General features: G+C 37.8%; 1 protein-coding gene across 2 annotated transcripts in view; it reads left to right on the forward strand.

The window, feature by feature from the left end:
• PARD3B (par-3 family cell polarity regulator beta) overlaps positions 1 to 16,726 on the forward strand; it is a 433,243-nt gene that overhangs the window by 144,869 nt on the left and 271,648 nt on the right. For both annotated transcript variants that reach the window (XM_075153452.1, XM_075153453.1), the window contains exon 4: positions 13,224 to 13,333. In XM_075153452.1, coding sequence (XP_075009553.1) covers positions 13,224 to 13,333 — 110 coding nt within the window. The remainder of the gene's footprint in view (positions 1 to 13,223; positions 13,334 to 16,726) is intronic.

Genomic DNA, 16,726 nt, shown 5'->3' on the forward strand with positions numbered 1-16,726 from the left:
GCCAGTACAGGTGCTTTGTTTTTAGTAGGAGAGTTTTCAATTTCTTACAAGGCTTTTCAATTAAACTAGCTGAACTATCTGAGTTTTTAATGTTTGTAGTTCCGTTGGCCCTCACAAGCCATCTTGTAATTTTCTGTGCACCCATAAGCGTGCTACTGGCCCTTCTGGTTTCCTTTTGCACCTAATAGTTCCGTGTTCTTTTGCAGTGGTTTTCCCTGCATGGTAGGTAGTGGAACAGGAAAGAGGTTTAGCCTTTTGGGTTTTTTCGTGATGTCAGGTTTTTTTCCTTTTCAGCCCTTATGGGCAGGAAGGAGAGCACTAATTTATTTATGGAGAATCCATTTTATGGACATATCACTTTGCGCTGGAAATGCCTTCATGACTGGCTCAGCGTTTCATTTGCTTTATTGGATAGGTGATGGTCGAGTGCACACAAACTTAGTCACTGCTTTTCTGTTGCTCCTCTCCTTGGTGTTAAGTAGTCAGGATTTTGCCTGGAGGAAGACAGACAGTATTCGGCGATACTTGTCACTTCTGAATACTAAGGTAGGAAAAAAAGTGAGGTATGTGTAGGTATCTCCATGATGTTTTTGTTGTTGTAATTATTTTTCTCCTCTTTCTCCTTTTCTTTGGGAATTGGGTTGAAGATTCCTGAAGCTGTTTTCTGAGTGCAAGCATTATGGGAAGCAGATACAATTAGGTTACTTTGACTGTTGGCTATTATAATAAAATTTAGCTTCTTACTGAATTTATACCTTTATTAGTCTTTAATTAAAATTGAGATTAGATAAAGAAATAATTGCTTAAACAGTTAGTGATAGCAGGTTATAAAATTCTCTTGTAAGCTACAGGAGTTTAACTCCTCCCTTTGGAAGGTTTCACTGCTAAGTAGGGCAACTGTCTTGCTGTTCTCACTGAAAGGTCTTACTTTGATATTTCAAAATTTGCATGCCTTTGCTTTATAGCAAGTCTCTGAGAACAAGATTTTCTTCTTTTATATATACATATATACACACACGCACACACCCCATCTGATCAACGTTGTAGGCAAGTGGAAGACTTGGGTGCAAATGATGGCTGGGATGGCTGATGACAGTCTCTCTCCTAAAATAAGCTTATGGATTGCAATGATAGTTGAAGTTCAAGCTATATTGACGCGCTTGTGCTTTTGAACAGTCAGTTCTTTCAGTTCTGGACGTTTTATGTAGTGTCTTTGCAATGGACATTTGTTTCCTGAAAACGGATTGCTACCTGGGAATGCTCCAACCCTCAGCAGGTCTAGTACAGGATAATAACAGTACTAGCCTGGAAATTTTGATTTTTCCATTTTGATTTTCCGTTTTGATGCAGTTGTTGGTGTTGTGGCCATGTCTTTTTAATGTTTGGGTAAGGTTACTTGTACTCTTACGGAATTTCCTTGAAGGTGTTTCAGGGACTTCAGGTAGAGAATATGCTTAATCAGCTTAATATATTCCTGAGTTTTTGGGCGTGCTTTAGCTTAAATCGTGCTTCATGGGGTTGTTCAAATCACTTATTTAGTTTGAATGGCCCTATGTGTTTAGGTTGCTAAGTCAGTCAACAGAGGTGCTTGCATTGGCAGTGTCTTAGTTTGAAGTTCAAGGGAATGGAAGGCAAGGTTTCTTCCAGGAGTCTTTGGAAGTTTCTCCCTTGATAGGCCTGACAGGGCTTAAATTGCTACCTCCAGGGTACAGATGTCATCCCTTTCTGTGCTCAGACTTCAGAGCTTGGAAAGAATTCCTTTTCTTTCTTGTCTGCTTTGAAATGGAAGTATTGTAAGTAGGCTTGGGGGCATTTTAAACAGCGTATGTTTGGTTAGTCCTCTTTCAAGCTTGTGTTGAGATACTATGGATATACAGACAGTGTATTTTTAAATACAGAGGAAACCACATGATTATGTTTTTTTAAAAGTTACGAAAACAGATAGGAACTGAAACTATTGATTTGATAAACAAAATGTTGCTAATGCTTGTATACAGCATAATACAGAGTAAGTAGGAAAAACACTTTTTCTTACATAAAAGCTGTCCTGTTCATCTTAATCTTGCAATGTCAGTTTATTGGCTGAGTGTTCCGATGTTTGTCAGTACATTGAGTGTACTACATGCATATAATAATTCTCTCCTGTATGATTCGGGGAAAATGAGCATTTCGAAATTGGTAAGTTTCAAAAGAAACGCATTCTAGAAGCACATGCTGCCTTCTGTGGTTTGAGGCAATACTGCTTATTTCCTTAAGCAAATATGACTTTATTCTCTTTCTCTGCATCGGAAGGCTGCTCTCATAAGTACTGATATCAAACGTTGTTCTGTGCTATTTGTCATAGGTATTGTGAGGATGACAATGTACTTGATAGATTCTTTTTTTTCTCCTCTGCAGCATTCAGTTGAATCTGGTTTTAAACAATTGCGATGATCAATTAAAGTCTACTTGTGTTCCTAAAACAAATGGTTGCTGTTCTCAGGCAAGCTAAAGGTTTGAAGATAACTTTTCATTTCAGTCAGAATGCAGGCTTGGTGTATTTTGACCTCATGACTTAAGCTTGGTATTACTTAGTTGTCCTTGATTCATGGAAATGAGCTTTGCATCAGCATAGTTAAAGTTTATCTTTGTATTGCAGCAAAAGAATACAGTAATGTTACAGTACAGTAAAGATATATATAAAAAAAATTTCCATGTGTTTCTCTGTCTTTGCCTTGCCCATGTAGAAAACCTTAGTCTTTCCTTCCTTTCCCCAAGAATTGAGTAGTAGTATAGGTAATAAACCTACGTGCTTATTTGGTTACCGAAGAACCCCTTTTTCTTTTTAATAGCCCCTCTGCCTCTGATTTCCCCAAAGATTGTTTCTCATCAATTATTCCCCTTATCTCTATTCCCATTGCACTTGGTTTAATCAGCCTTACTTTGAGGCAAGGGGGTATCCCCATGAAAATATGTGAAGTAGGGAGAAAAATATTTTTCCATCACAAGTTACACGTTTTCCTGCAGTAGCTCTCTAGCTGAGATGTTCATTTCCAGCCTTCTGTTGCCTCAGGGAAGGTGATGAATGGGACTTAGAATGATGGAATAAATGCTATTACAAAAGTCTATGCTGCTTTTTGGCACACTTTATTTGGTGTCAGTGTTTTTCCTAAGATCTTTTGTCTATTTTACTAATTTTGTGACGTTGCTGTTTTTGAGAGTATTTGTATAATGCATAGCTAGTTTCAAGTGCAGTATCTCTTAACCTATGTAGTAAGCTAAATATTTGCAGCTGAAGGTTTTGAAAGACTATAGTATAATGCCATACTGGAAGGCTATAGCACAATCTCTGTCAGTACACTCTAGTGCTAGGTAAGACAAAGTAGTGTGTATGTGTTTTTATAAATCTCTACAGTACTATGTGCTGTATTAGCCCTGAGGCAATATGGCAAAATGCGTATTTCAGGTTGAAAATGAGCCTGCTAAGCTTGGCTGATTGATAGCTTGAAATTGTTCAAGTTTAAAAAAAAAAAAAAAAAGAAAAAAAAAGAGACTTTAGCTAAAGGTCTTGAGGTGGTAGATCACCCTTTTTTTCTTAAGAAACCAAAGTAGTATAGTTTTACACATTTTTTTTGCAATGTTTGTTGGTTGATGATTACTGTTTGCTTCCATATGACCATGTTCCAGTATATAGATGAACCCATCTTTATGAAAGTCATCATTAGAGAAGTTACAAATAACAGTTCAGTGATTCATTCAGTTTGCCCATTGTCATGTAGTTCTTTCTCATTGCTTTCTGTTTAATTTACTCTTTCAAGAGCCTTAGTTGATAGTTAATTTTTTTTGTCTCTTTACTTTGAAGTGCCACTTCAGATTTTGATTGTTTCTCACAACAGATACCTAGAATCTCAGCCAAGTAAAATGGAGAGTTGTGTATTTACTGCTCCTGAACGTAGCTGGCAAAAGATGCATCTCCCTCCCAATATGTTGCGCAATTTTCCTATAGACACACTGGCTGTTGATTTATGTTTTGCTTTCTTTGTAACTCATGACTTTGTTAGAGGGAAGTCTGTCTACTGTAGACATTAAGTAAAAGGAAGATGTAGTGTGTTCATTAGAAAGTTGAATCCTGCAGATTATTTTGGTCATCTCTTCTTAACCCTCCCACAAAAAGGGACAAATGACCCTCTGTGATTGAGTCCTTTTTTAACTTTCCTACAGAAATAGTTATCTTACCATTTTAAATATTAAGACAGCTAAATAGTGAATGATTATTCACTTTCCTAACCACATAAAAACTACGAGTATCAAACAAAACTATCATTCAACAGATTACGAAGCAAAACAACCCTAAACTACCTTTCTTCATGAAGCTTTCAATTAAATTGTGTAATTCAGTGTTACAGGCCAAAAATCAATGAGTTATAATAGAATTAGACAAATTCACAGGAGGTGGCCCATCAGTGGCTCTTAAAATATTGTGGTCTAGATGCCACTTTGATTTGGAAATCTTTCAAACATTATTTTTTGCAAGCTGGTAGGCTACACCACTTTGCAGTTACGCCCTCTCCCTGAGTGTTTGCTACTACTGTTAGATGTGGGATATATAGCTGTTCTTATCATTCCGTGAAACCTTGCAGAAAGTTTCAAGTTCAGGAGGCTTCACTATTTTATCTTAACATCTTTTAAAATTGGCAGGAATAAGTTTGAAATGTGAGACTAAAACTAGTTTACCATGAGAAGAATAGAAAATAATCATAATAGGACTTTTTTTTAAGGAGAGGTCAAAACAGAAAAGGTTCTTAATTTAGATCAGATATATAAAACACAGGTCATATTTAAATATTCTAAAAACCTATACTAATGCTGCAATTTGTGATACTCCTTTAAAATACCATTAAAATTTTCAAAAAATGTATTTTACTATTCTACTACTAGCAATAAAGTGCTACCAAAGTGATATTCAAGCTGTAAAGTTTAGCTGCCAAAGTTTTAAAGAAGATTAAACCGTTGAACTGTGGAAAAGTGACTGTATAAGCACCTGTAACTCATGTTAGCTGAAGTGCTAAACCAGCTTTTGGCAGCGTGGCCTCTTTTGCAGGTGCACAGAATATTTTCTTTGTGTCAGTTTATTCAACTAGTACAGTTCATTAAGTATTTCATTTGAAGTTGAGAAATGGGCTGGGAATTGAAATAGAAGAAATGCTTATTTTCACCTTTCAATCTGTGAATAAAAATGAGGTGCGAGAGTCTGAGATCTATTAGTTTTAAAATCTTATAGGATATATTAGCCTAAAATGATTGATTTAAATTCAGTAACTACAGATAATATGCTGCTTAAAAAACCAGTCTGTTTAATAAGGTGAATGCTTTTTGCTGTGTCCAGCAAGTTGGATGACTAAGATGACTGGTGTTTTTAAGTATATATAAAGTTTAGTTTCCGTTGACATCTGAATGCCATTTGAAAAAGATTACATTAAAAAAAAAAACAACCCACAAAACAAAAAAAACACCACTCCCCCAAATTCTACTCTAACACAATTTTTTTTTCCCCCAAAAATGATACTTAAAAAACATAAAATATTTGAAGCTGCTCTAATTTTTAATCCTGTGTCTGAAGCTGGAAGTTGGAGGCTGTGCATCAGTCAGTGGGTGCACAACGACGTGCGATTCACAAAGATGTTTTGCCTGGACAAGAATAAGAAGAAAGCCTGACCTGTAGTGGCAAGTGCTGATTCTTGTTGGTAATAGCCAGCGTGTTCTCACAAAGCTCCTAATCGTCTGCCCAGCGAGGATAGGAGTTGCACATTCTGCTGGAGCTTGGGTTGGGAAAAAAATCACAACTCCCTGTTGTGAGTGAGGTAGTTAATCCTTGTGCCAGCAGGATTCTTCTGCAGTTCCTTCCCTTCTGCCCGGTCTCTTCTACATGGTACCTGCAGCCAAGACCCTCTGGAGCGGAGTCGTGGTGCTCCTAGCGCTCCCATAACTCCACGTGCTCCCTGTCTGTCTCATGAGGAGCTGAAAAGAGGAGCATTGTGTTGGTAGAGGTGAGAAGATCCTGAAATTACTCTAGATCTGATGTGTGTTGTGACCTTAAGTGTAAGAAAAGAATACCTGGTTAAGATCCAAACTGAAGTCCTATCCTTCAGCTGGAAGCTTTCTTGAGAGAAATTTTGAAATGGGGAGAAAGTAACAACATTACTTGTGCATCTCCTGTAGATACAGATGTATCCTAGTGCCTTAAGATGAGAAGTGGTTAACTTCTTTTCATATGGTTGTGGATTTTCATCCTGAAAATGGGATCTAGATTAACTTTATTACTGAAATAATGTACATAGCTGATTCTTACATGTCCATCTTTGAAACTCCAGAAGCTGTAAATGTGAATATTCCATAGTTGTTTCATTAGGCACCGCTTCTGACAATGATAACAATACAGAAATTCCGTTCTGGTCATAAAAACTGAGAACAGTTCTTGTGCTTTGTAACTGAAATCTGACTTAATATGTTACAGCACATGCAACCAGAGAAAATCATTCTTTTGAAATTTATGGCACCAAAGAACACCACCCCAAAACAATCTCTGTCTTTACTGGGTTTTACTTTAGGCAATTGCTTTTATTTTTTTTCGTTTTCGTTTTTCTTCGTAAGAAAAAGTACTCCTCATTTAGAGTGATAGGGAAATACTTTGTTCTGCACTGGGTTAATATGTAAAAGAGAGAGCTTGTTGGAAATGGATTTTCATCTGTTTATAGATTTAAGTCAATTGTCTTAACTGTTACATCATCCTAGTTCATTAATCTAATCTCGTATCCATGGGAATTTAAAAAGTGCAGTATGCACTTTGGAAAGAACAGATAGCTGTAGATCTGAAATTGTATTGATAGGTGCTATTATAAGCAATTTGAGTTAGCTTTAAACATAAAAGTCACATTGTCAGAGCATTACATATTTGAAAAATAAAAAAGTGGTACAATCCTATCGCAAGGTAGAATGTATAAGCTAATGTCAGCTACATTTTAAGTACATGGCAGAACCATTACATGATGCCTCAGGTGGCGGTAAGCAATAAATCTGAGGGTGACCAAATTTACCCACGCTGATTGCTTAGTGCTCTCAAAAACCGCTGACCGGCAGACTGTCTGTATGCCTGTTAACGTGAAATTTCACTGACAAAGAGAAGAAAAATAGGCATATATTAATGACCTTTCCTATATTTAAATATAAATTAGTATCCTGCTTGTAATATTTTGTTTCCAGTGCCTGAACTGTTCCATGACAGCATCAGTTTAAAAGTCATTCTGACTTTATGGTTTAAATGGTGGTTGTTTTTGTTGTGTCTGTTTAGAGATCTTCCTTCCAGCCAAGAATTGTCTATGCTGAAGTGCAATTTCACATTTGTGTGTGTATGCATATAGGATTTATGGTGTTTTGTTTCAACTCTGACTTGAAATTTTGTTGTGATTTGCTTAGAAGGAGCTCTAAAAAAATATTTTGAGGCACAAGCAGGTGAGAAAATAATTTGTCTGTCTGTCCAGGCAGGTGTAATTTGGAAGCAGGCAGCAGAGTAATTGTCATTGGTATGGCCTTTAACAGTTGACAGTTTGATACACACTTGATGGACAGCTTTTTTCCCATCACAGTCAGCATTTTTATATGCAGGAGCAGAATTTAAAATTATGACTTTAACTGTGTAGGTGATTTATTGTAAATCTCTTTCTTCCCACTTAAGGTATTCTGTCCAAGTGTGTCTTTTGTTCTCCTCTAAAATAGTTCTTCCCTGTTACCTGGAAAAACAAACAAAAAAACCTTGTAATATGCGCTTGCATTTCCTATGTTCCTTGATTTGTCAGCTTACCCAAAAGTCATCTGAGAGTGTTTGCACCCAAAGCAATGCTAAAATCAATTTTTAGTACATAATTTGACTGCATTATAGATAGCACTGCCTACCGAAAATGCTGGTGGGTGATAAACTCTGGTTGTCTTCAGCAGTTTTCTTAACTTGGCCCTGTAACAGCAACCTGCAACCTAAATCCTAAAGAATAAAGGGCTTTCAGCCTGGAGGTGAATTGTGTTTTCCTGAGCAAGGAGACTTAAGAGCAAAAGGGCGAAATTAAGGAAGGGTTGGAATAATCTTTTTTTGTGGTAATGGTCACCCTGAGCAATACTCAGCTGTCTAAATTTAGGCATCACATTTGATGCCAGAACTCAGAGGCTAGAGACCCTGAAGAGTTTAGGAGGACCCCAGGACTCCCGGAGGACAGCTGGAGCTCCAAAGTTCCCCTGACCACATTTGGATCCTAAACTCCAAACCTTACATTATTTATCTGACAACATCACTTCTTGTTAGTCAGTCCCCTCCTAACCTCAAATGCTGATTTTTGATCCACCAAAGGGCTTAAGTGAGGCGAGGCAGAGTGCACTCTTGTTCAGGGTGAGTGTTAATGTCTGTGTACAGCTTTTTGGTGAAATTAAAAAAAAAAAAAAAAGATTACATCTGGCATGGAGATGTTTCTTTTGCCATTGTGTTGATGTAAGTTTTCAGTTTTTAATTGTGCACAAATGGCAGAACTTCTCCTCTGGTTTTTTTTCTAATGTAACCAATTTAAATCTAAGTGTGGTTTCTACCATATGCTTGTTTCAACCATATTTGCAGTTAAAAAAAATATTTCCAAAACATAAGAGTTCAGGGAAAATACACTGTTAACCATGAATCTGTGTAGATACTAATTTTTGAGGGTGATGCTAGCAAAAGGAAAAGATTGATCTACATGGCTTGAAATTAAACGACACAGTTTACTTTAAGGAAGAAAACCACAGGACTTTTTCTCATCAGCTTTGTCAAAGAGTATGTATTGTGAATAAGGCTGAGACATCCATGTGTGCTTAGAAGGTGCTATGGTACCATAATAGAAGGTGCTCTGTGTAAATTTTGAAAGAAGGGGAAATACGTTGAGGTGATTGAGGTTAAAAGCTGTCATCATGAGAAAAATTTTAATCTTAGGCATGTGTTTGAATTTTTGTTGTCTGTAAATTACTGATGCAATGCAGTGAGATGAGGATAACTAGTTTAAAGTTTAAAATGCAAAGTGCTACTCTGGCACAAAGCACTAGTGCTTGTAAATAATGTGTTTGTATTATCAACTTGGTATGCAGAAAGGAGTTTTTCTGTGTCTCATCATTCAGGGAAAAGATGAATTTTCTGTTTGAGCTTACACTGGTTGTTATAAATGTTCAGCACAAATGCAAGAACGTGAGTAGAATAACATGGAAACACAGCACAACAAAAGACAAGCAGTAAGGAAAAAGGCAACGTTCTGTTTCCTGACAGAAGAAAACAGATGACATAATCTCTTAAGTAAAAACATATATAGTTGTCTATAGTATGTCTCTAATAAATGGTATCAGTGATGGTTTTTCATTACATTTTATCTCTGTCTAAGGAAGACAGCGATGAACAAATTCAAGGTATGTATGTATGTATAATGGACATGAGCCGACTCCTGAGTCGGGCTGAGTCCTGGCCGGTGGGATTCGGGGAGGTTTCTCTCTTCCGAAGTGCAAGGGAGCGTGCTTGACTTTCAAGAGCCCTGCCTGTAGCATACGGAAGAGGCAGGGAGAGGCTGAAAAAAGAAAGGAGCCTGGGGGGGAGAAGCGTGGGCTGGGAGGCCCTGCGTGGCAGGGGAGGTGTTCTTAGGGCCCGGAGCAGCCTGAGCCCAGAGGAGCAGAGGGAGATGGAGGGGAGATGGTTAGCTCAGGGAGCCGCTGAGAATTGCTGTCTCCTGAAAGAGAGTAAGGGATTCTCCCTGCAAGGAGGGAGAGTACCGCTTCTTCTCAAGTCTTTCATCTAATCTTCCTGCTTGCCGTTTGTTTTCCCCTATTAGAGAGGGCATTTTGGTTCAATTTACTTTTGTCTAATAAAGGGTTGTTGTCGTGCTCCCGTGTCTTTGTGGTGTATGCGTGTAAAGCAATGGGAGCCAGAGGGACTGTTTTGGATAATTTTAGCTAAAGACTTCAGCTGACTTGGGTCACAGAGATGTTACGATTTGTGATATCTCTGTACAAGAAATTATGTTGTATGTCAGTAAATATACTTAAAAAAATTAAGAAAATATACTCTGCCTTTCTCTTCAACAAGAAAATGATCTGTAGGACCCTAAAATTTACAACAAATTGAGAAAAAAGAGAAAGCATTGTAGACAGTGGTCAAAAAGTCCAGTTGTTCTTGTGCAAGTAGGGAAGCATTCCAGACAAGCACCATAAATTTCATAGCCTCATGGCAATAAGCAAAAACTTGCAGGAATAAAAAGAAGGCAAATAGCTGCAAGGCCGTCTTCCCGAATTGGAAAACAGTATTCTCTATAATCCCACTGCTCCTGCAAACTTTGGTTTCAAAGTTTAGACAGCTGTAAACTGAGAATGGGATAATGTCATTTTGTTTCAGTTTCTCTGGAAAGCAGTGGCAGAAAGCAAGTGAAAGGAGGTCTTCAAAATTGAGGGCAGGGGGATAAAAACAGCACCTTGCAGCAGTCAATACAGGGAGCAGACAGAAGCGCTGAAGTCTGTCCCCTCTTACTCGACAAGCACTATGTGAACGGTGTGGTACAGGAGACATCATCTCTCAGCTGCTGTGGCAGCTGGGAGGCCCTGAAACAAATGAGGGTCCTGTCTCCCAGCAGTCACAGAGATGGGAGCCTTCATCTTTCCTCAGCCAGGGGAATGAGAGAGAAATGAGGAGGTGGTTGTAGAAGACAGCTCAGGAAAAGGAGAAATCTAATTTCGGAGTGTTGGCTTTGGGAGGAGGAGTGAGCCTGATATAAGTGGGGGCTTTTGGGGTGTGGTGTGTTTTTTTTTCTTTTTCCATCTTTGGCTTCTTTAGTTGACTGTGGGGATTTTTTTTTTTTAACCCTCTTCTCACTGTGGAAAAAGGAAGACAAAAATGAGAAAAGGGGCTGGGATGATGGCCTTGAAGGGTATAATCAGCAGTATGTTTCAGTTTGAATTTGGAATATGGCTCATTGAGTTGTGCAAGTTACAAAGAAAAGTACCAGTGGAAAGGCTTTCTGGTAGTTTAGCCAGAGGGTTTCTCTGTGCTGTTCATGTTTATGTCAAAAGGAGTTGGAGACTAAATTATGCTGAATCATACAAAAGTGTCTGAGCATTTGTTTTCAAACTCTGATATTGAAGAGAGACTGAAAATTGGATACAGGCCACCAGAAACACTTAGGTCACACAAAGAAAAATTATTTTAAGGAATAAGTATTTATCTTAAAGGAAGTAACTTAAAAATCCAATACTTCTTGGCTTTAGCTTTTATATACCTTCTTATCAAATGTGCTTAGAGGGAGAAACATTTCTCTTCAGCACCACGTGAAGAACAGAAATATTTGAGTGGAGAGATTTGGTTCCCTTTGACCTACTGACACTTTGGAAAATCACATAAAGTGGGTAAATTTGGTGATCAATCCCTTTCTTCAGAATCTCCTTGTAAAAACGTGCATAGGAACAAAAAACAATATTCACCTTTTGATTTTTGAGCATTCCCTCAATACCAGGACACAAATTTAAGTCTTACTTTTGCTTTTCTTACTGATTTCCTGCAGAAGTGGAGATACAAGGGATTACTGGCATATAAAAACTGTTGCTCACTATGAGGAAGGATAAGAGCATTAGATTCTCTGGTTGTTCCTCAGCCATCAGGTTATTATTAAACATAATAACATCATAATTACAAAGGTGTGCTGAGAGTGAATGTGGTACAGTCACTCCAGCTTTGTTAGCACCTCTCTAGTGAGGAAACTTGCATATTCAAACTTCTATTATACATCTAGTAATCATGACTGCCATCAGTCCCAGCCACTATAATCAATATTATAACTGACAGTTATAATCTTATTTTCACTCACTTGCAACGTTTGAAAAATTATTGTCTTAGACCAATGTTCTCTTCAATTTTTTAGTTTGCCTATGGATAAATTATTTTGGAAAGACTTAGGGGAAAAAAAAAAGTCATTTTTGTTTAATTTCATTTTGGATAATATTACTAAAGATGTTTTCCCTCTTGCCCCACCTGGAGATTTTGCAAGGAGTGTTTTATAGCACTCGTGTATTCTGCTAACCGGACGGCTGTGTCGCTAGAAGCTGCTGTGACCGGTCTTTGAGGTTATTCCTAGACAGTACGTGAATAGACACGAATAGTTGGTGAGTCTATTTGGAGATGCCTGCAAGAGGAAGCTGTTTAGTCTACAGCTTCTCTGAAACAACTGCAACTGCCTACGTCTGTTCCTGGGAATCCTGGCAGTCGGTAGTGGGAGGCAGATCTGCTGTGAATAAAATCTCTTCCCCCTCTCCTCTTTATACCCTTATTTAGGCTGTCTCTGCAGAGCCAGCCCAAGGCATGTTAGATACTAAATGAATTTTATGTAGGGAGTTATCCATTTATCCTTCAGCTGCCGCTGTACCCAAAAACCTGTGCCTGATCTGTCGTTTATATGCCTCAGGTTGGGATGGCACAGGAGTAGTGGTGATGGACTATTGCATCTTGTGAGCTTATGGAAATAAAATTTATGACCGTATATATATGCTCATGCCATCATATTCAAAGCGACCTTCCATACAGGTTAAATGCGGGCTTGTATAATTGGTATGGGAGAGGCAAGCAGTTGCTCAGTATGGCTTTTGGACATACACCAGGAGAAAGTAAGGAACGGTTGAAAATGAGATTGTGAGATCCCAGTTTGGTGGGTTAATGCAGAACAGCACAATGAGAGCCATCCTTAGTGTGGAGTGAAAGGCTTTACACCATGTTCTGCTTTAGTTAAGTAACCACTACCAGTTGTAGGAACTAACAACAGCTGTCCAGTTCTTCCTGTGTTCACAGTTACTCCTTAGATCAAGCGTATGATTTCCCTGTCAGAACTTGATGGTACATGTGGTCACAGATACATGCAACAACTACTTTGTTTTTCCGAAAAGGTGCCTTTTTCTCTTGTTTGTCAGTAGTTTTCACCTAATTTAGCAGCTCATGGATGAAAGTCTGTGTAACAGAGCTTAAAATGTTCTCGTGTCTTTAGCTTAGTAAATACTAAATGTCATGACCCCATCAACTCTAGTAATTTACCAGGTGGATATTGCCACGGATAAACTTGTATTTAAACGCTGTACACGTGAAGTTAAATCATGTGAAGCTTTACCTTGTGTTCCTGTAGCGCCCTTGAACCATTGCTCTTTATTTTGTCTCTTAGGCACACCACTTCTAGTACGAAGGAGCAGTGATCCAGCTTTGGGCCCACCTGCTGACTTCCACCCAAGTGCTTCTCATCCCAGTGACCACAGTCTCAAGCATGTTGTGGCAGTAGGTGTCATGTAACTCACCTTTTTCTTAAGGGCAAAAACTGTTCTTACCTGTTGGTATGTAGCAGTTTTATAAGCTATATATGAATTTGAATCTAAAACAAAGTGCATCATACTCATTTTCTGTAAAGGAGCAAATTTCCTCTGGACAAAACGGTTATTTTAGATGATACAGTCAATTAACAAGTGGTTCTCTTTTTTAAAATAAGAGATTTACATAAAGCTCAATGGTGACATAAGGCACAGGAATATGAACTGAACTTTTAGCAATTGTTTATTTGTTCAGTATCATATTGTCCAATTTACCATTGCTTAGTGGAAAAAATGTATTTCCCTTTTAATATGCTTCATTGGTCTTGCACCTTTTTTCACTTTCCTTGTTTTCTCCTGGCATTTCTGTCTTCCTTTGGCACCCGCTACTATCCTGCATGGTCTCTTCTTTCTCTCACTTTCCTGTTTTACAATCTGACTCTTTTGAGGACAAATTTGTTTTCAACATAGTTATTACTAAATATTAGTTTAAAGACACAATTAGTGAGGATGCAGTAACTCTTAATCAGATGTTATTGCAGGCTGTCTTCAATCTTCTAAAAGCGATGTCTTGGTCACACTTGGGTCACATTTTTTACTTTGCAATTTTAAGGCCTGAAGCTTTGTGTTTGTGTGTGGGGAAAGTGTTCCTATATTACTTACAAAAAGATGAAATTCTTTAGAATCTCTGAATGTCAGCTGGGATACATAAGTGTATCAAGTAGAATAGAGCTTTTTCATAGATTTCTGCACTACTTTATGCCAAATGAATGCTGGCTTAAATGATGGCACAGTTGCACCTGCTTTCATTTGCTTGTGAAATTTATGCCTTTTCCCCTTTAGCTTCCCTATACAGTGTTGCAGTTCACTCGTGTCCCCAGTTGTGTAAACCAATACATCGCTGTGTTGTTTCAAAACAAAAAGCACTCAGAAACCTCCAGCCTCTTCGTTTGGCGCGAGGGGGACGTTTCAGCCTAGATCACAACTAGTTTATAGCAGGATTCCACAAATGGCCCTACGGGCACATTAGGGAGCAGGAGGAAAGAACTGGCCTTCAGCAACACATGCTGGAGGTGGGAACCTTTTCAGCTGAAGATGTTGTATTTAAGACCATACTTCCAGTTACGTTCAAGTGAATGAGGTAAGTAAATAGAAAGTCAGATTACTTGAACATAAGTGATGTTTTGTGGCTCTCAATCTTAACCCTGTAATTCTGAAGGCCAGCACAGGATTTTAGTTGACTGTCCATTGTTTTTCTTTACATGGCCAAATGTACGTGCCTCTAAATGTTTAGTGTACACCTTATTTTGCAATGGCTTGTGTTATTTGCTAAGTGGTGCAATTTAAAAAGTGCTAGTGACTCTCCAAGTACATTATGGTGTTACAGGGGGCTGAACTTTCTTGAAATCCTGCGTCATTTGTCAGACCTGTTTGAGCTGAGAGGTTTTTCTTGATGTTTGCTGCAAGCACTTACATATTAATGAAATACTGACTTAGAAGAGTTCTTGGTTAACAGTGCAGATCTTGCTCTCTTTGAAAAGTTGAGAAATATGTAAGGTGAGTATGTCAGTATGTAATGCTGACCTCAGGTATTTTATAGCCATGAAAATTAAAAAAAAAAAGTGGAAAAATTGGTGAAATTTGTTGCATTCCATGTTTCGAATGCTTTATTTTTGACCATCAAGGAGAGAAAGATAGGTTTTTGTTGTTTTGTTGGTTTTTTAAAATATAATATTAGTGGTGACAAGTGCATTTTATGCCATTATATGAGGACTGCAGTTATATTTGGAGGCTAAAACCTCACTGTGCTTCACTGACTTGCATCAGTACACAAGAGTCCTCTAGGCCTAAAGGAATTCTCTATGGCTAAAATACAGAGCGTCCCTCTGTCAGCTATAGGGGTAACGGTCAAAGCTGGACAGGTAACAACAGTGGAGAAGGCTTACAGATTTTTTTAAATGGCATGTAAGGGGAGGGGGGGAAGGCCCAGAAGGTTGAAAGTTTTTATTGTTAAAGTGAAAATCTGTTACAGCAAAATATATTACACCAATGTAATGTTACTGTTTTGCAACAGTACCATTTCTAAAACGCCCATCGACATACTGAAATATGCTTTGGCATAATGTTTTGGGAAGCATAGAAAGCTTAAATAACGTAGGTTAAATTAGGTACAGATTGTTCTAAAACACGGGGAAGAATCGATATCTGACAAATAAAAAAACATGGTACAAACAACTCAACACTGCACGTTGAATATGGCTATGTTCTTTCATGCAAGTGTTAAAGCAGTATTTAGAGAAAATTCATTTGTTCTGTATATTGCTGCTGAAAATTTAAAATTCATACTGCATTTCCTTTGCCACAAACATGTATTTTTTTCACGTTAAACTGCTTCCTTGCAGTCACATGCAAGTTAGAAAAACCAGAGCTGTTGGTAGATGAAACAATTTTCAGTGCATGTAGTAAAAATTAAGTCTCTGTATTTATGCCACAATTATCTTAGCAATCATTTTGTAATTGAAACTGACTTCCATAATTAGCTTAATTGTTTTGGCACTTCTGGCATTTTGGTGTTTGGCACATGCAGAACTGGCAGTTCGGTTCTATGTCGAAATACTCGTAGTTAGACTGTATGTTGTCTTATACGGCATGTACTGATACACCAGTAGTTGATCAGATTTTTGAGAGGTGATTATCATATGAATCTCTGAAGACAGCACTGATTTGTCTCTAGGAGAGTGCAGGACAGACGTTCAATAAGTAATGCATAGAATAAAACAGCAAACATGCAGTAATGTAAGAAAAGAACATTGCTATCCAGTTCAGATGAACTGGATGAACCTGGTGAACCATTTGAGCTGTTCACAATATTTATAGAATTTATAGAATAGAGCATATATTCTCTTTTTTAGATGTTGTCCCATTCATTCAGAGGAGGATTTTTTTTTTTTCTCATGCCATATGATGATTACCAAAATTACAAAATCTTTTCTGAGTGACCAGGTAGTTTGAGAATTTGAGCTATTCTTTCATATTTTCTCTGACACTTATTTTGTCTTAGCTGTAGTTTTAGCCCCAATTAACAAAATACTTCTAGATCAATCAAAAACTGATAGTGAAGTCCAGCATCTGTTCTCTCAGACTGGAAGTCATTTAACAGATGGTACAAAACTTGAGTTTCTTTTTTCATCCAAGCCTCTCCTTCCTTATTGTGATAGCTGCCACTGAAAAATTTAGAGACTATAATTGGGGAAAAATAGGGATAAGAAACATCTGAATTTGTTATTTAAAGAAATATATAAGAAATATATAGGAAAAGGTATTTGTTAGTGAGTTTGTTAATTTATGAAGGCAACTGTTCAGC

The sequence above is a fragment of the Calonectris borealis genome, chromosome 6 (genome assembly GCF_964195595.1).
Source record: "Calonectris borealis chromosome 6, bCalBor7.hap1.2, whole genome shotgun sequence".
Lineage (NCBI taxonomy): Eukaryota > Metazoa > Chordata > Aves > Procellariiformes > Procellariidae > Calonectris > Calonectris borealis.